The sequence below is a fragment of the Lepidochelys olivacea genome (genome assembly GCF_965140295.1).
Source record: "Lepidochelys olivacea isolate rLepOli2 genome assembly, chromosome: 10".
NCBI lineage: Eukaryota > Metazoa > Chordata > Testudines > Cheloniidae > Lepidochelys > Lepidochelys olivacea.
This window is the reverse complement of record NC_140420.1, coordinates 3,185,444-3,205,228: the sequence shown is the minus strand read 5'-3', so window position 1 is coordinate 3,205,228 and position 19,785 is coordinate 3,185,444. Positions and strand designations below refer to the sequence as shown.

The 19,785-nt window shown below is 47.7% G+C and overlaps 1 protein-coding gene across 3 annotated transcripts in view; it reads left to right on the top strand.

Moving 5' to 3' along the window:
- Positions 1-17,192, top strand: part of GRID2IP (Grid2 interacting protein) — a 106,406-nt gene extending 89,214 nt beyond the window's left edge. For 2 of the 3 annotated variants that reach the window (XM_084641911.1, XM_084641913.1), the window contains 9 exons: positions 1,228-1,315; positions 3,127-3,216; positions 4,488-4,684; positions 6,100-6,255; positions 9,737-9,823; positions 11,218-11,347; positions 13,365-13,483; positions 13,963-14,127; positions 14,956-17,192. In XM_084641911.1, coding sequence (XP_084498037.1) covers positions 1,228-1,315; positions 3,127-3,216; positions 4,488-4,684; positions 6,100-6,255; positions 9,737-9,823; positions 11,218-11,347; positions 13,365-13,483; positions 13,963-14,127; positions 14,956-15,027 — 1,104 coding nt within the window. In that variant the 3' untranslated portion in view covers positions 15,028-17,192. The remainder of the gene's footprint in view (positions 1-1,227; positions 1,316-3,126; positions 3,217-4,487; positions 4,685-6,099; positions 6,256-9,736; positions 9,824-11,217; positions 11,348-13,364; positions 13,484-13,962; positions 14,128-14,955) is intronic. The other variant, XM_084641912.1, reaches the window with a different exon arrangement.
- Positions 17,193-19,785: the final 2,593 nt, after the last annotated feature.

Genomic DNA, 19,785 nt, shown 5'->3' with positions numbered 1-19,785 from the left:
TCAAATAAGATCTGCCCCAGCTGCACGCTGCGGAATATTCCTTTATATCCATATGGCTTGGTCAGTGTGGGCAGGAGCTGTCATCAATCACCAGCCGGAGGAAATTGCATTTTTATCGACAGAGGTGGGCTAAAAGTTGTGAACATGCTGGAAAGCAGAAGAATGCCAGCCAGGTTGCCAGCCAGCACAGGGATGGGTGCATTACAACTGGAGAGATGAATGAGAGGCTAGAGCCAGAAGTGTTCATTAGACAGTGTTGTAGACTATGATTCACCCCCTAGTGGTGACACAGAACTCAGCTAAAAGAAAAGGAGGACTTGTGGCACCTTAGAGACTAACCAATTTATTAGAGCATAAGCTTTCGTGAGCTTATAATAAATTTCGTGAGCTCTAATAAATTGGTTAGTCTCTAAGGTGCCACAAGTCCTCCTTTTCTTTTTGCGAATACAGACTAACACGGCTGTTACTCTGAAACAGAACTCAGCTGTTTATCTCAGGTAAAATGATAGGATTTGACTTGATTGAGGTGAATGTTAGTTGCTGTGAATTGATTTGGAAAAAGCTGAGCCCTGTGAGATTTAAATTCCAAGCCGTGTACTTTCTTCCCTAAACAGCGTTAGAAAACTTAGAAATGAACAGCGGGGCAGTCTCTCATGCAGGTCTCTAATTCACCAAGTGATTTTAGTCTGTGAATTAACTTGGAGTACTCTGCCTGTAAATTTGATTCTCACTCCCCTTTTGGGGGGCCTGGGAATGAAGTATTTCTGCTCAGTGATTTTTTTGAATGCAAAAGGCCCTTGAGGTTTGTGTAATTCCCATCGTATGCATTAGTGAAGTAATATCTGCCCAAGAAACATGCTGAAAAGTTATTATTTTTTTAAATTTAAATGTCATACAGCCTGCTAAATTAACTCCAGTGGGACTGTCTTCTGAACAGAGAATGATCCTGTGGGGTGTAGTCAGACTCCGATATTAAAAAATACCTCTGCTCCAGGACATTGTTAGAGAGAAATTCATGACCACATAGACTCCAGTGTCTGCAATGGCTTTGTAGTGGGCAAACCCCAGTTATAAGGAAAATGCCACAAAAATGCACCTGTCTCTACATATTCTGGGGCTGCATAGTTTAGGGCTTTTGGGGTGGGAACGCAGCACAGAATGGGGACGTGCAGCATGGAGATCTCCTCCTGGGACAGGGTCTTACTGACTATATTCCTCCTCCTGCAGCTTGGAGAAGACTCAGATTATGACAAACTGAGTGATATGGTCAAATACCTCGACCTGGAGCTTCATTTTGGAACTCAAAAGCCTGCAAGTAAGTAAACCACTTATGAACAGCCATGCTGCCACTAGAACCTAGAGCTGATGCAGAACAGACATAGGGAACACTTTCTGGTGAAAGAACTAAGTAATCAGTAATATAATGTCTATTTCCAGGGACACTGTCAACACAGAAGTAATATATAATGGTCTACCAATAATTCTTCCACACGATACTAAATAACAACTCAGATTATTAAAGTGGAGATTATTTTAAAATCTCCCTTAATATTCTTCAGTGATGCTGTTTGTTTATTTTCAACCAAAATCGGGCTGTGAAACTCAAATGGATAGTTTCACTTTCTATGTTCAGTTTCACTACTTGTTCTCATGCAGCTGTATCTCAGCTCCCCACACTACATGGGAAAGCTGACATGCAAAAACTTCTTTTCCTTATCATTAAGAGCCTGGTTTTCAAATACCAGCAGCTTGAACCTGCACCAAAAACACATGCATAACTTTGTATCTAAATAGTGTCCACAGTTACTACAGTTCTCTGCATATTAGGATATTGGCACATGCAAATGGCCAATCGGGCATCTAATTGGCGAACTGCATGCACAAATACTTGATTTGTGCTCACAGTACTGGTATCTGAGTTTGCAAATTATGTGCAGAATTGCAGCTTTGGGCATCTGCCTTGCTGAGAACCAGGCCCTGAAAAAGTCATGAAAGCATAATAAGATTTGGGAACCCCCTTCTCCTTTTATATGTTTCAAATGTAAAATATTTTTTACACAGATCTAAATGTTGGCCCTAAGCCTAGTGGACAGAGTCTCATTAAATCATGGCTTTGCTGTAGACACAGCGTATATGCCCCACTGAGGTTAGCTGGCACCCCAGTTATGTGACACAGGTCAAGTCTGTGGGTGCAAATCACACACTGAGGGTCAGAAGCTAACGGCACTGAATGGACTAGAAAGAACTCCAGGTGGAGCTCTAAGCATGAACTCGGGAGTCCTGGTCTGTCTTCCTAGCAGAGCAACCTTTAATGAATGCAAATCAGTTCCATAGCTGAAAAAGAGTGTGTATGTGTGTGGGGGAAGGTCAGGTCTGTCTCTTGGGGGACATGGGGGTGTGATAACCCGTCTGTCTCCTGGGGGAAGGTGGATGGGTGGCTTCCGATTGCTCTCCTGGGTGTGGGAGGAAGTAATGACTAAGCATTAGAAAGGCAGAGTCTGTGACTCACTTGAATTGAGAGGAATAAAACCTGAGTGGGATTTCTGTGGTCAGATAATAAATCTGATAGTGGTTTTGGAGGGTCATTCGGGGGTGCTAGTCTGGGAGGCTTTTTGGCAGGGTGAGGTGGTACTAACTCACCCAGGTAACAGAGTAGCAGCCATGTTAGGCTGTATTCGCAAAGAGAAAAGGAATACTTTTGGCACCTTAGAGACTAACAAATTTATTTGAGCATAAGCTTTCGTGAGCTACAGCTCACTTCATCGGGTGCATTCAGTGGAAAATGCATCCAATGAAGTGAGCTGTAGCTCACGAAAGCTTATGCTCAAATAAATTTGTTAGTCTCTAAGGTGCCACAAGTACTCCTCTTCTTGTCACCCAGGTAAGTTTCTGGAGCAATCTGGGATTTTTCTGTGTATCTCACCTCTTGTTTTACCTTTTTCAGCTCAGCATGAGTCTTCCATTGAGGAGATCTTTGAATTACAGAATTCAAGGATTCCCGGAGCCATTCCTGTGCCCAAAGCATCATGTCTCCTCACTTTCATTCATTATCTCACTGTTTTCAGCCCAGTTTCCTCTGTGCTGGAGTCAGCTGAGCCCGTCCTTACATCTGATTAAATCTTTCAGTTTCTCTTCCAGAGCCAACTCTATTGCCTGAATCCTTTAAAAAGAAAGATGTGGTTGAAATTTTGTCTCACAAAAAGGCCTACAACACATGTAAGTAAATGTCAGAGTGGAAGCAAAACCCTAAACAGGTCCTGAGATGGAACGGCAGTACCTGGCAGTATAGAGAACTGGAAAGGTAAAAAGAGAGCAAAGATAAATAGGTACATCCCAGCTAGCCTGGGTGCAGTAGTCAGTACAGGACAATAGAGGCCACTGCAATACAGTGCCTTTTGTAGGCTAGCAGAGAGAGTCAGCCCTAAGCTAATGAAAGGAAGGCTTGAAGGAGAACTATAAAGATGGGATGTGACTCACGGGCTTGGAGTGGGGTGGATAGAGCTCCGGATAATGGGGCAGCCCCAGGAAAGAGCCTTTTCTTCCCACATTGTGGAGAGTGGCGGGCAGGGAGGAGATGCAAGGCAGAGGACACTGCAGAACATGGCCAGAAGCACCTGAGGGCAGCACACTCTGCTGATCTTTACAACTGCTCCAGTAAGGATCAGTGTGCATTGCCCCAGCGCCTGTCTCTGGATGAAGCACCAGCAGGCACATAGATGGGGGGTGAGGTCCTGAGGGTGATCCCAGACAACTTGGCCACTCCCCCTGAAATCCAAGGAATGCAAGTGGACACGTTAGCCTGGTCCTGCTGCCTAGCATTCAGTAGAGTGACAGGTCACCATTCTGCCAGGCTCCTGCATGGGAATGCTGTGAGGTGCAGAGGAGAAAGAGGCTTCATGTGTCCTCCACCCCCTGTGCACTGCATAGAACAAGGCAGAATGTTACCGTTAGGTATTTGACTTTATCATGCACCTGAATCCCATTAATCCTAGGGGAGCTCCATGGAGAGACTAGACCCTGACATGCTTCTGCTCTGTCACCCAGGCTAATGCCCTGCATTGCTTCCACTCGGATATATGTAAATGAGCCATATTCCAAACACACTTTGGATAAAGGGGGCTGGGAAAGGGAATGGAGTCTTCTACCTCTGGATTGCATCTTCCAATCCAGCCCAGCTGGGTAGTGACTGAAAGTTCTTACCATCTGATGGTGGTTTGGTGGCTCGGGTGAAAAGATATAACTGTCCCGGCCCAGTTCCTGTTGGACAGGTGTCTACATCACAAAAACAGCTCCTCAGGTGGCCCTCTTGCCAACAGTCTCAGCAGAGAGGCCAAGAGGCTGCCCTCCTGCCCCTATGGAGCTTCTCTTTGGGGTGTCCACCCGGCAGCTTTTCCCTAACACTAAAACTCATCTAGACTGTAACCAGCCTTTGGAGTCTGCTTCCTCCCTGTGCCCCAGCTGATGCCCTTCCTCCTCCTCCTCCCCAGCCATCCTGATAGCCCACCTCAAGCTCTCACACATCGAGCTGCGCCAGATTCTCATGACAATGGAGAGCGACCGCCTGGAGTCCTCTCACATCAAGCAGCTCCTGCTGTATGCGCCCGATGCGGAGGAGGTCCAGCAGTACCAGAACTATCAGGACAATCCCAGCAAGCTGAGTGAGCCAGACCAGTTTGTCCTGCAGGTAGCTGCCATGTGGTTGGGCATGGGGGAGGCATGGGTACTGCAGGGTCATTGGGATGGTCCTGCTGAAACTCCAGCCAGTGTAAATGGAAGCAGTTCAGCCAGCTATAGGAGAATAATTGCGCGTTGTCATAGACTAACCTGCATCAAATCAAACAGCTACAGGTGTTATCAGGTATAAATTGTGTAGCACCAACAGTGTGCTGGGCCTTTTACACTCATGGGTGGAGACAAGGTCTCTGCACAATAGAGCCTACAGCCTAAACCCACATTATGCAGACCCGGGGAGGGAGGTGGAGCACCTGGGAGTCCACGTGGTTGAGCAGGGAGGATTAGCTTACATCTCGGCACCTCTGGGATTATTAACTAGACTTGGTTTTATTTGTAGATTTTTCTCAGGTCTAATTTGCCAGTGTTTTTTTGAGATAAGACTCAGGGCTCATAGGCCTCTTGGCAGGAGGGTGTTTAAAAAAACTGGTTTAATGAAGGGAGGGTGGAAGTGAGTCAGGGAGGAAGTTCCAGAATCCAGGGTTGCATTTCCTCTAGTGTAATGGTTAGTAGGTTTCACAGAGCTGGCTCCTTTTTTAAAGGAAATAATGCAATGTTCTGACCAGTTTTCAACTTTACAGCCCAGGAACACAATGCAGAGAGGAAAGGATTATCAGAATTCTGTGATCTGCTTGTTAGTATTGGATCACAGCACTATTGGGGTGGGGGGCTGGTGTGTGTTCAGTGGAATAGCCAGATCTGCTCTTGAGTTTTGGTTTAGCTGATGACATATAAGTATGTGGCCAGGCCTTGTGAACTGCCCTGCATTCAGGTACCAAAGTAAAGCATATCGACCTCTGGGTCTGCCATTTGCATCTCCCAAATCTCCCTTGCCATGTGGTTACCACTCTATAAATGGATGGGAATTGTGACAAATCAGTGTTACCAAACAGCTGAGCTTGAGCTTTGATTGTGCGATTTTTGCCCAGCTGTGAGTTTCTTCCTAGTGACAAGAAAAGGAGTACTTGTGGCACCTTAGAGACTAACCAATTTATTTGAGCATAAGCTTTCGTGAGCTACAGCTCAAGCTTATGCTCATATAAATTGGTTAGTCTCTAAGGTGCCACAAGTACTCCTTTTCCTTTTGCGAATACAGAGTAACACGGCTGTTACTCTGATTCCTAGTGACAGACTCTCTGGTGGATACTGGCATTAAATCCAGTCTGTGGCAGTGAGTTGAAAGCGATTGCTGATAAAAACATCAGTAGCTACCCACAGTTGCCACCCAGTGATACCTGAGAGAGGCAGGCAAGCGCTGCTTCACAGTAGAGGGAAATTCTGCATTAAGGGGAACACTGCATGTTAAGTGGGAGGGAAGGAAGTTAATCAACAGTGACCCCAGTAATTTGTTGCTCCCTTTTTTCTCAGATGTTATCAGTACCAGAATATAAAACCCGGCTACGCAGCCTTTACTGTAAGACCACCCTGCAGGAGAAGGCAGAGGAGATCAAAGCCAGCTATGAGTGTATTTGCAAGGCATCCCTGGAGCTGAAAAGCAGCAAGAAACTGGCTAAGATCTTAGAGGTCAGAGAACAAACCTCATTACCAGTAATAGCCACTGGGAGGCATCCAGGGTCTGCCACCCAGCGAAGCGCGCACAGTGTGCCAGCCTGTTGAGGGCTCCCTCTAGCCCATCAGCATCCTTGGATCAGTGGTGGTGTTGCATTAGCCTGCTGGGGCATCACAATTCTCAGGAGAAACTGAAAGACAGATGGAAACAGTACACTCTCTAAGGCCTTCCCTTTGCCACAGTAGGTAAGGCAGCGGTGGTAGCTACTGAGCTCTCCAGGAGTTCCTCTAAGGTAGGACCACCTTCATGTTTTTTAAGGCCCAGAAGAGGGACATTCTATTCTGCTCTGATTCCCAGAGCGGGGAGCTGCCAGTGGGTTGTTTCCTTCTCCCATGGCCTCACTGCTGAGGAGATAGGTCTGACCCATGAGTTGCAGAGCTTGCACGGACCGTGAAAGAGCAAAGCCCCAAGCAGCAGCAGACTTAGTTTTGCTAGTATTAATGCTGGCCCTTCTAGAAGGAGAAATGCAGAGGAGTTATGGGGAGCAGGTCAATTTCTTTTTAAGCTTCATTGAACTCATGCAATTATTTCTTTTCACTCTTTTTCTCCATTCTGTGCCCTGGAGATGGAAGGCCACATATTGCATCCATGTGTAGGGGCCTCATGGGTTCTACAGCAGCATTTTGGGCTCCAGACGGTCCCAACGCTGCCCTCCTCTGGAATGCATGTATGGTGTAAGGATGGGGAGAGTGTTAATGCATATGCTGATCCAGTCCAGGTTATTGTTCCATCAAGGACCAAGCCTGGGCTCGGGGTAGAATTGACAGCTGGCTGCATGTTAACACTGCAGCAGAATGGTTGGCTGTATGAGGGCTTACAGAGCCTAAGAGATTCTCCTTTAGCTCAAGTGGCCAGAGCCTGGGCTTCTGGAGCAGGAGGATGTGAGCTGTACCTAGCAGTCGCTATGAACATCTGAGGGGCTGTGGTGTGCAGCACAGTGACAATTGTGAAGTCCTAGCTAGCCAAAAAATTTTTGCCATACGGAAAAAATCCTTCTTCCCTTGCTGTCCAGCTTGGTCCTGGACTGCAGCAGCCTATCCCTGCCTTCCTGACTGATCCACTGAGTGTGGGGCTTGTAGATTTGCCCCTTGCTATCAGTTTCATGCTTTAGAAGAAACTAGTAAAACAAACAGAACACAATGTGACAAAGGACATTTCCAAATGAATGTTTAATCGTCTTAATGACCTTTTTGCAGCAACCCAGATCACACCTAGTTAGCAGTCTGGAGCCAGTAGCTGGTCACAGATTAACTTGTATATATGAGAAATTCACATAGCTCCAGCGGTGGTCTCCAGCTCTCATGACAAGGGGATCCCCCACTTTCCTTTAGCTCCTCCGTCTTCTTGTCATGACAGGTCTTGGGGCCTCTCCTTGAATCATCTTCCAGTGATTGTGACTGGCCTTTTCTAATGAAAGGCATTGAGAGCACTTTATTGAAGGCTCAGCCCTGGGGGTCCTAGCCTATTTCCAAAACTGCAGAGCCCCACTGTGAAGGAAGGGTCAGAGGGACAGAAAGGAAGGGAAAGGATGGCTCTGTGGAGTGAATTCTTTACATGTGACCCTTTCACTAAAGACCTCCATGTGCGGCAAAGAGCATGGGCACTTTGCTATTGAATCAACAGGAGAGCTCCCGATACAACAGGCTTACAGATCCCAGGGCAGGGCCTACATATTCAAAACGTAAGCACATTGATCCTGAAAGGGAGACTGCTGCAGAATATAAAGGAGATTCTGTTTACTACCTCGAGTTGCAAGTCAAAGTAAATCTATCACGCACACATGCCTGCACAAAGTTAGGGGTCAAATACAGCATACAAATCATCATTAACTATCATGCAAGAAGCTGCCTCATGGCCAATGCGATGGATCAGGACATTAGTTCCCATTTGAATTTAAGGCAGGATTGCAGATCCTTCAGGACAGTCCTCTGTCTGTAACTCCCACTTTGCTCTCTGACTGCACAAGCCCCCTCCAAGTCAGTAACCAAACGTGTAAATAACAGACCCCCAAATGACTTTGAAAGTCTCCGGAGTTCCTGTATATTCACATGGGAACTGCATTCTTTGCCTTGGTCTCTAGACCATCAGACTGGAGCACCTGCTGGGAACTGCAGTGGCAGCTTTTGCTGAGAGAGACACTGTTTGCTCTTACAGACCTAATAAAGCAGCAATGGGTATTCCCACAAACTGCATGGAGAATTCATTTTTAATAAACATGATAACGTGCTTGAAGCAGCCACTGTAGTTCGTGGTATGTTCCAGTTTCCATTCTACCTCCCTACCTTCCTCCCTTCCCAGTTACTCAGAACTTTCTCTCCCTGTTGTTTTTTAGGCTACCATTTTCCATGCTTTGTTTCAGCCCACTGCTGACACAGCCTCGGAATTAGTTCAGCTGAGTTATGTATGTGGGTGGAAAAATGACCCTTTTGCCATATGTCCTGATTCATAGAATCAGAGAAATATCTGGCTGGAAGTGACCTTGAGAGATCATCTAGTCCATTCCTGCTGTGCTGAGGCAGGACTAAACTATCCCTGACAGGTGTTTGTCTAGCCTGTTCTTAAAAACCTCCAATGACAGGGATTCCACGACCTCCCTAGGCACCCTGTTCTAGTGCTTAACTATCCTTAGGGTTAGAAAGTTTTTCCTAATATCCAGCCTGACATGGAGAACAACTGATCACCATCTTCTATATCCTCATCTTTTACATACCTGAAGACCGTTTGATTGAAATAATTGCACAGTCATTACTCAGAGATAGCTAATGCTGAAGATGGCCAACGTGGTATGTTTTGTAGCCCTCATTAGGGAAGAAAAAGAACTGGAGTTGGAAGAGTTTCCAGAGCTGACTGAGAGCATTGATGGTGCTGAGCCTGCTATGTTGTGCATCCTATACTTGTCTTCGAAAGGAGTGGCACACATTCCTTGCAGCACCTCCTGCCGGACAGAGCCAGGGAAATAGAGAGCTCTGGCCACACCCCACCTTACTGACCAATCCCCATGGGGCTGGGATGCTGCTAGCCTGTTGGTAGCCCCGGGGCCTAGAGTTCAAGGGAGTGCTCTGCCTGGACTGTGCCTGGCTCCTGTGCAGGTGAGCCAGGGTGAAGAAGAGACTGACTGTGCATTCACAAAAGAGCAGGCAGAATTTTGCCCTGAACATTTATTCGTCCGTCTAATGCATTGTAATGAATCCCTGCAGTTTCCCTTCATAGCATTCCAAGCGTGCACCTTATGTCCTGATCTGGCACACAAATAAGCTTGTTTTCTCAGCTTATTCCACAGGGTACTCTCTATCCGTGATCCAGGTGCCAGACCAAAACTAGTTTCCCTGCTGAGTTCCTGATGTGTCCACTCCAGCCCAGCCTGAGACACAGTGGGAGGGGAAGGACGGGAGGGAGGGAGAGTAACAGCTCACTCATGGGAGGTTCTCTTTGCAGTTTGTGCTGGCAATGGGGAACTATCTGAATAACGGGCAACCCAAGACCAATAAAACGACAGGCTTTAAAATCAACTTCCTCACCGAGGTAAGGCGAATGGGAACGATCCTCATTGCACATGCTGTTCTCATGCTGATGAATTCTGGGAGCTCAGGTAGGGACCAGGGTAGTGGATGTATTTCTAAAGACAGCTCTTGAGTGCAGTGGCCATTTCAGGGCCCCTTGAAGGGAGCATGTTAGTGGCAGGGTGGGGGTACCAAGGCAGGGGTTATAAAGCATGGCTGGGCCAGTGGTGACACAGTGCGCTTCCCTGTGGGGGTCTCAGACTCACACTCGGTTCCTAGGTTGGCAGGAGCTAATAATGGTGCTGTGGTGGCACCATGGACATCTCCAGGGAGAAGGCCTGCTATTCTGTATAGGTTCTTATACTGCAGCCATTGCTGTAGTATCTGAGTGCCTGTCTGTGCCCTCATGCAGCTCAGGTGTGCTGGTGACGTAGGGGGCATAAAGAGAAAATGCTTTGGGGTGGAGGTAGACTCACGGGGCCCCCAAATTAGGTTCCCTGTAAGCTGCACAGCACCCTTCTTAGCACCACGGAGGCCGCTCAGGGAACCTGCTTGGGGACCTGCCGGGGGACAGGTACCCCTCCCCTGGCCTGAACCTATCCTGGCTCCCAACTATGCCAGGCGGCCCCCCTGCCCCAAGTATGCCACGACCCGGACCTGCTGGGGCCGATGGAGGGGGCGCCTATCCTACGGCCCCAGCTTCAGAGCTGCTGCAGCAGGGAGAGGTGCCTCTCCCCCTGCAGCCCAGGTGCTGCTGCAGGGACAGAGAGCCGGGGGGAGTCCTCTCTCCCCGCCATAGCCCCAGAGCACCCTCCTGCACTGCAAACCCCTCCTGCCTGACCCCACCCCAGAGCCCTCCCCCCCACCCCTGCACCCCACCCTCTGCCCCAGCCCTGAGCCCCTCATCCCTGGCCCCACCCCAGAGCCCGCACCTCCAGCCGGAGCCCTCACACCCCTGCACCCCAACCCTCTGCCCCAGCCCTGAGCCCCCTCCCACATTCTGAACCCCTCGGCCCTACCCCAACCACATGAATTTTGTTAGGTGCACCTATATGAAGATGATGTGTCACACCTCACCTCCATATTGGTGCACTTAAAATTCATTCTGCACATGGGTGGGAAAAATTAGAGGGAACATTGCCCCAGCGTGGGGAAAGGTTTCATCTAGTTTCTCCATTTCACTAATCTGGATTTAATATACTGTGTAAACATTAAACACCACATTTAAACATTAATCCATAACGTGCCATTGCTGCTGGTGGGAGCTCCTGGGGACGTGAGTGCAGAGTGATCCCAGCAGAGGCGCGTGAGTGTTTCTGCCAGTATTTTGGAAACTGCACATGGAGGCTGAATGGTCAGCGAAAAACCCACTCTCACGTGTGTAGGAATCTCCTTACCTGTTTTGCTTTGTTCTAGCTGAACACAACCAAGACCGTTGATGGGAAATCCACTTTCCTGCACATTCTTGCCAAATCACTTAGCCAACATTTCCCAGAACTTTTGGGTTTTGCCAAGGACCTTCCTACAGTTCCGCTCGCTGCCAAAGGTAAATAAACAAGGAGCATCCTCAGAGTCACCTGTCTTGATATAGGGCCAATGAAGGATTCCCCTGCCTCTGGCCTCTCTGCGGCCCCCTCTTGGTTCTATGCCACCATTAGGCATAGCATATGAACTGCAGTAGTTTGACACACATAGAGACAGGGAAAGTAGTCTGGATAAATGAGAACTAGCGATGGGCTGGAACCATAAAGCACGGATGTATCTGGATCTGGAGTTTTAGTTTGGACCTATCTCTAAAGGGAACCTTTCTTGTGTCTTGAAAACATTTGGTTCCCATTTTAATATTAGTTACTCTTTATACTGTGCTTCGGCCCGTCCATGTCCTGGTGAGCAATGGAGGAGAAATACCATAGGGAGGGTTCTGTCCCTGGTGTTTCTGGCCCCGTGGGAAGCAGGAAGTATTGGAGATCTCAGAAGGGAGTCTGCTCTTGTGAGATTTCCAGCCTCAGGAGGCTCAGAGTTCAGATGCCTTGAGGGAAGTGTTCCAGTTCTCGGGTGTGTGTTTGAACTCAGCCCAGAGTCTGCCTATTGGGCAGCGCAGCAATCGCTGGACCCCAAAGGAGACATTGCCTACAGTGGTAGTTGGTCTGACCTTGTATCTTCTTTGGTTTTGCTGGTCTTAAGCCAGACCCATTAGTGCTGACCTGGCCTAATGTACTTCACTGTAACACCAAAGTGCCTTGGACAGTGTTCTTACCTCAGGATTGTTCTTGTGTGTTAGTTACCCTGCTGTGAAAAACATATCTTTTAAGCAGCAAAGATGAGGCCCCAGTTGTTATATTGAATATTCACAGGCATCAGCTGGGTTGGTTCATTCTCATGGCTCATCAGCATCACGCTGTCAGGACCAGATGTCTGAACAACTCTGGTGCAGCAGTACTGAGCTCACAAGCACCTCAAACACAGGCCTGTTGTGGGTCATATCACAGCCACGCTGGGGACCTGACAGCCACACGTGATCTGCAGGCCCCATCCTCTTGAGTGTGCAGGTGTGACAAAGGTGGCTGTGATGATTACAGATCCCAGCGTTTTGATTGTTTAGAATAATGTTTCTGTGCTGTGTGCCTTAGCGACACACACGGCCGCCCCAGGCCCTGCTCCAAGGAGTTCACATTTTAACTGCAGACATCAGGTGTTGCTGAGATATAATTGAAAGGTCTCCTGGTCCTTTGGCTTGTCATGCACATGTGTCAGTGGTGGCCCAACATACAGCATGGACATGCTGAATATCATACATGGGGCCTAAGTCTCTTCTCTCTCCCTGATATTTGGAAGTAACTCAGTCAAAGTCAGTGGAGTTGCACTTGCATAAAACTGGTGTAATGTAAGAGACAGGAGATTCAGGGCCCTAGATTTTAATTTTCTCCTCTTAGCCTGTTTGCACCTGTAATATTCCTGCCCAGCGCTCTCACTTGACCTAGCTTTTCTTAAAATAATTCTCTTCCTTTATTACTACTTTTTTCTCCCCAGCTCCTGCTCCCCCGCCACCACTTAACAGTCAATATCCTTCCTTCCATCCATTCATTTTGTGGTTAAACTCACTAAATTCCCTTCCCACATCAAAGTACTTATTTATCCATAACTACCTTTCCTCCTCTGCCAGTGAATCCCCCAGGCCTCTTGCACTTGGCAAGACCCAGTTTCTCTCCAGTGTTCTCTGCATGTCTCCTCCTGACAATCATGAATTCTTTCTGGGAGAATGGGTAGCTCACTCAGGTAGAGGTCAGTAAGAATGTCTCTATTCCCTCCTGGAGGTCTGGCTTCACCCAGAATGCAATGCAGCTTGGTCACTCAGGTCAAGAGGGAGCAGCATATGCTGAGACATGTACCTCCACAAGAAGAACCTTGCATTAAAGATGAGGGCAGCTGTAGACCACATTGTAAAGCCCCTTGGTGTGCTTTTGACCCATGGATCTTACTTTCGCTGCTTTTGGTTTAGCAGCAGCCGGCACTGACTCAGAACTATCTTCATGACCTTGTTTTAAACTCTCCTCCTTATTCAGTGAATCAGAGAACATTAACAGCTGATCTCAACGACCTTCACACCACCATCAGTGAAATAGAGACTGCCTGCCACAGCATGCCAGCTGCTGAAGAGGACAAATTTGCTATTGTGATGAATGTATCCTTCCATAAAAGGGGAAAATCACAAACATCACTATCTGCCTTCTTTATCCCTGTGTTTGTTAAGCATTCCGGCCATCTAGTAAGGAGGCTCCATTTGGTGAAGAACATGGTATGGAACTCCACCCTTATGACCCAGAGGTGAGAGGGCTCCCAATGGAGCCACACTGAGGCTGCCGGTGCTCATGCCTTTGCAGAGTTATCATGGGGGAAGCCACTCACCTGTGGGCAGAAGGCTCTTGGTGTTGTCTCTCCCTGTGTTGTAGGAGATGGATGCAGAGACATCGCCTGTGCAAAACAAACTCCCTTTTTTGTGTGGGTTTCTTTTTAACTAGTATCTCAGCCCACAGTTGCTGTGCTCACGTTGCAGGGGACCCTTTGTTGGGCTGTAGATGAAAACCCACCCCTTTATAAGCAACATCTGTTCAAGATCTTGCCACAGTATGGTGTAGTTTTCCCTTAAACCACTCCTCTCAGTCTTTCCTGGAGAGCGCCCATCCCACGAGGCAATCTCTGGATGACCTGCAGCATAAGGCCATGGAGGAATTCGGCAAAGTGCTGTCCTTTTTTGGGGAAGACTCCAAAGAGACCACATCTGAATCTTTTTTTGGCATTTTTGCTGAGTTCATGAGCAAGTTTGAGGTGAGCTGCATTGCTGTAGAGCCAGCAGATGTGGGTGGGGTCTCACCGTAAAGGCCCGGGATGGGTTTTGCTGCATCACCTGCTACTGGGGCTTAGTTTAGCTTTAGCTCAATATTTGGCTCTGAATGTGAGTAAAATTGAAATCTTTAAAGAAAAGCAAATCAGGAATTGGCTGGCTCAGGAGACTCGGATGATACTTCAGAGCCTTTCAGCTCTAGGTCACCATGCTGAATATTGACCAGATGGAAAGTGAAACAATTGCTGTTACCACCTGATGGGCTGTTGTGAAGGACACTGATCATGGGCTTGAATCTAAGCATAGGGGCAGCGAGTTCCACAACAGACTTGGCATTAGTTGGCACCCCTTGCCAATGGGCCCAGCAGAAGGCTAAGGATGGAAAGGGTGCAGAGACAGAGGTATCCTTGCAGACAGTCCTCCCGGGACAGCCCTGAAGCACTCCTGCAGGGCACTGTCACAGGAAACCTGCCTTTGCACAGCGCATGCTGTACTAGTTCTGTGGAAGAAGAGAGGACTTCAGTCTCGGAGGCTCAGTGCAGTCCCCTGCATCTGTACTAAACTTGCTGTAGAAGAGGAAAGTTGGGTATAGGCCTGATCCTCTCCCTACTTGGCACTGTCCCTGCAACCAGAGTTACTGCCCTCAGCCACTCATGCTCACCACTCGTTGACTTGGGTAGAATTTGCATGGAGCAGTTTGAGGGCAGAGCTCAGGCCTGCGTGTTTCTGCGAGTCTGAAGCAGTCTTATTGTCCATGAAGAGCTGGCTTTGCCTGATGACACATCTCGTTTTGTTTCCTTCTCTCCATGCAGAGGGCGCTCAGTGACGTGCAGGCCTGCGAAAGCCAGCGCAGTCCCAGGATGACCTCGCCCCTTGCCTGGTGATGGGCTTGTGGTGACATTTGGTGCAACACTTTATTGCCAACAAAGTGCGATGGGTTCCTATTGGTTGTAAATATGCTGCTGTCATGTTAGCACCAATCAGAACCATGGACCAAGGCAAAGGGGCTTGTTTAATGGTAATCTGGACACTGTAGGCAAAACTTCTGTGAAAAGGCACCATGGATGGGTCCTGGGATGGACGTAGGGGTGGGGCAGGGTTACAAAGTTAAGACAAACACTGTGTTAGTCCTAACTACAGGATCTTACTTTTAGTGCCCTAGATTTCCAGTGTATTGTTGAATCAGGTTTGCAGACACACCTGCTTATATTTTTCAGAATCTGTACATGTCGGCAATAGTAAACCTTGGGATCCCTGCCCAGGACTCTGTTGTGGGCGCACAAAGCGTTTTCTTCTTCCCATGTAACAGGGGCTCAGCACTCTCCCACTGTGGGACACAGGCACTGCTCTGCAGGAGTCAGAGGGAGAGCAGGGCCAGGGCCTGCCCCCTACCCAGTGAGCAAGAGCTGGTCGGGCACAGAAGCAAGCACATGGCATACCCCTTGAAAGGGTGATGGACCTGCCACTGGAGCATGCGCTCCAGGGAGCCTTGGGAGGAACCGCTGATGAGTCAAGCTGAATTCCTCCTCAGAGTCCCTGCCATGCTGCAGTCAGAACTCCCACTGACCCCTCACTGGTTGAGTCAGGGCGCTTCAGGGTTTCGCTCAGAATCTTTAATCCTGGACTCTTGCAGGGAAAGGTCAGTGATGATGTCAGGAAATTACCTCCCAGAATTGTGCATGGTGTATCCACTTTGTCCCCAAACATGGATCCAATATGGTTCCATCCGGTTGCTTTATACAATGGGACAATCCTGAAATTCCTTCCTGGCTGTGTCATATTTGCTTAGGTGTGTGGCAATGACTGTTGGGTCTGGACAGTTCACTAGAAAATTAACATCTTCCTCACCAGATCTATATGGACTTGCCAGGAGACATAGTTCACTGAGCATCTTGAAGCCTCCATAGAAAGTATAAAACCCTTGGCAGTCTAAAAGTCTAGCAATCTGTGGGATTCCTTCAAGCAGCTAAAGCCCTGCAGTGTAGCTTCTGAGGCTAGCCAGAGAGCTTAGCAGGAAACCAAGTATGTGCTGTACCTTTCAATCATTTACTGAGGGCCTGTAGTTCTGTGGTAACATCTGACATAATGGAGGAGTCAATCAATCCTTCATGCCAAGTGTATTCTGTGAACTGCAGAACTGTACGCACCATGCTCCATTGTTCTGGCAGCCTCTGATTATTCTGTAGGTAAATTTAATTATATCTGAGATGTCCTTCTGGGATTAATGCTCTACTAGACTTCTGTGGTCTGCGCATGTGCCTCCAGGTGATAAAGCTTGCTAAGATCCTTACAGCAAGAAGCATCAGTGCGTTCACATTGTCGGGCATTATTTTGTGCAAAAAGCAGTCATTGCCTTTCAACTCTGATGTGCTCTAACATCCTGCTCCTTGAAACACTCCAGCAACATCTGGAGCTTAGGTAACATTTCTCATCCAAATGCTTCTCCTCACTTGATGCCAGAGCAAGAGGTCCTATCACAGCCTGTGCGGAGAGTAGAGAATCACCAACTGGTGCATTATTTACAGGAGACCTTATGTGCATCAAATCCTTTGTTTTCAGTACTTTTTAAAACTCCCTGCTGTAGAAAGTGATGTATGTTTCCACAAGTGTTTTCAGTTTTTACAGCTTTAAGTGCCAAGTAGCTTCTAGCATTGTATTATCAGATGCCCAAGCATTGCATTATCAGATCTGTGTTTTTTCTTCTTGATTTATGATAGGACAATGCATATTTGTCTCCCTTCGGTGTTTCAGATGCTGCATACCGTGTATAGCTGATTTTTTTAAAGCACATGTTATGTATTTAAACCCTTTGAGGTTATTTTGAAACTGTCATTAATGAAAATGCTGTACATAGACTTTGCTACCTGTTGTAACTTGACAAAATAGCTAAAACTCCAGTCGCTTTGTTTCCAGATAGTATTTTTATGTGAAAATTTTCAGAGAACCAGAACTTCTGAGATATGGTTATATTATTTGATAACAGGACTATGTGTATAGTCACAATTCAGTCTCTACCCAAAACCTGTGTGCTGTCCCCCAAAATAAAGCTACTGCCTTCTGCCTTTCAACTGCTTTGAGTCCATTATAGGTAAAAACTATAACATGCCCTGGTTTTCCACAATAGCCTTATAAAGAGGGTGCATGTCTGTGATTGGCAGCTTTTATAACTGCACATCTTAAGACTGAATATTTTATATGGCCCTTCTTATTACCTTGAGACATCATTGCCCCAGTTAGGGAGGTTTAACTTGCTTAACCATCTCAATAGCAGCGGTAGAACAGAAGGGATCATTGCATAATTATCTCTGCAGGAGGCTTCCTGCGAATCAGTACTCAGAGTAGGGTGGGGAGTGAGGCGGGAGTGTTTTGGTTTAAAATAGTGCTGCCATTTTGTATTGCTCAACGGTCAATATTTAAGTGTGAGCATGAGCCAGAGAATTGCAGTCCTCTCAAAGGCAATTGGAGCAGGTTGAGCTCATGTTCCCAGGGGATTACTCTCCTGTGGCAGTTGATGCATTTGCATTAACAGGAAATAAACCATGTGATTGATTTTCCATTGCGGCGGCTGGTAGGCGCTGTGGCTTCTTGCTCTTTGCATATGTGCAATGTTTTAATCTGACAATGAGGCCTCAGCATAGGCCTAAAGTGTAGACTGAGTTTGAAAGAGTTTTACAAAATGCCACAGATAAAATCCATTCACAGGGCAAGCCCTCAGTGCCACTTACATGGCAAATAAATGTACCTCCTTCCTATCTCTCTGAGCCCTTCACAGCTGTTAACTGAACAGACTGGCTTCTCCAGAACCCGGATCGGCCAGCTGGGCAGGTGTCTCAGCCTGCCTCACGCACACCTCAGGCATTCCAGCAGGCGATTGCCAGGCAGCGGTCCTTTCTGGAAGAGCCCACCCACCACAGTTAAATACTGAGGAGCACTTTCAAACATGCCCTTAATTAATGAGAACACGTGCAGCTGAGATGAGCTACTGAGTGGCATTGACTATGCTGACCTAAAGCCACCACTGCAGCTATTATCTGACACAGGCTGAAATTCGTTCTTATACCTCAGCATAACTTAAGTCATGCGCTCTTGAGATCAGTTGATTCTTTGGCGGTGACCTCGAACACTCTAGAAAAAGACGTATGAGTTGAGAGCTGCCCCTGCAGCCCTGCGCTGTTAATCATTAACAGTTTGTGCCTGGACTGCTTTGCAACCGAAATAGGACGACTGGCTGAGGCACAAAGCAGCCAGTCTCCTGATCAGTGTCACACACCTTGTTGTGGGCCTGGCTTCACCCCTGCCTGGCTCAGCTCTAGGATGTTGTCTCCCTCTTGCACCAAGAACAGAATCATCCCCCGCTAAGCTGAGGTTCGATTTCAGACCTTGGCACACGTTAGGTTTTCTCTGTTTCCTGCAGCAAAAGAGGAAATTTTAGGGAAAAAATGAATAGCCTCAGTGGAATCACAGCAGAGAGAAGTCTGATTCCCTCGAGACCCAGTGGACAGAGCAGCTGGGATAAAATGACACCTGACCAGCATCTGGGCTCCAAACTGGACCAAACCGGAACCTTCCCTCTAGCTACCTTTTACAGGGATTCAGAGTCCCTGCACTTCCTGGGGTTCCATGCACTGAGACAGGGGCTCAGATACCATGACGGTGGGTGCTGTGAAGGAAATTGAAGAGAAATCCCCTAGGACATGACTGTTCTCAAGGCATTTTCTGGCCCAGCTTCAACCCGGAAGGGCTGAAAATCGGACTCGGTTCAGCTGTGTAGGTGCAAGGGTCTGGAAGCTGGCAGAAGGATCTGGCTGCTGACATCTGAACTTTTTGAGGGTCAGCCTGTCACTGGTTACAGACACAATTCTATCAACTCACAGATACTGGATCCCAGGAAATCCAGTTAAAATATTGCTAACTATGAGTCGGGCCCCTCAAAATCCTGTGGCGGGGGTGAGGAAATCATAAGCTTACATGAAAAATGTGGGGTTCTTTTTCTTTGTCTTCCGGTTTCTGAGCCTTTGGGATTCACCCTAGTCACATTTCCAAGCCTTCCTTCACAACCGGGAGGGTGAGGCCTGACCTTTGCATAAAAATGAAAGCTGAGATTCTCCTGCTGTCTCTTGGGTCCAGCTGAGGGGCTTTAAGAGAAAGATCCAATACGGCAAGACTTGCAGTGGCATCACCAGAGTTGGCAACACTGGTTCAATTAGCCAGGCAATGAGCAAGTGAAACAAACGGATGAGATGGGTTCCCTAGAGTCCTGTGAAGCTTCATCAGATCTGTCCCTGGGGAATGTGCTTTCCCACCCTTCAAGGCCATGCTGTGGGAAGCAGCTGGGATCCCAGCAGCTCTCATCCTTCAGGCGATTGAGGTCACCACAGCATCAAAGTGGAACAGAGACCGTGACAGCTAAAAGGCCTGTAAAACATAACCTAAGAGAATGGAACACTTTAAAATCCTGACTTCAACCCACAGCCTCAGGAAGTGGATCCTGCCTGGGCTAAGTACGTGAATGGGTTAATGCCAGCACTGGTAGCAGGGGGATATTTCTGAATCGGACATGTTCTCTGACATCATGTAGTGCCATGGGACGTTCTGGCTGAGAAGGGCATACACAGCAATGCTTGGGGCCAACAATGGTATCT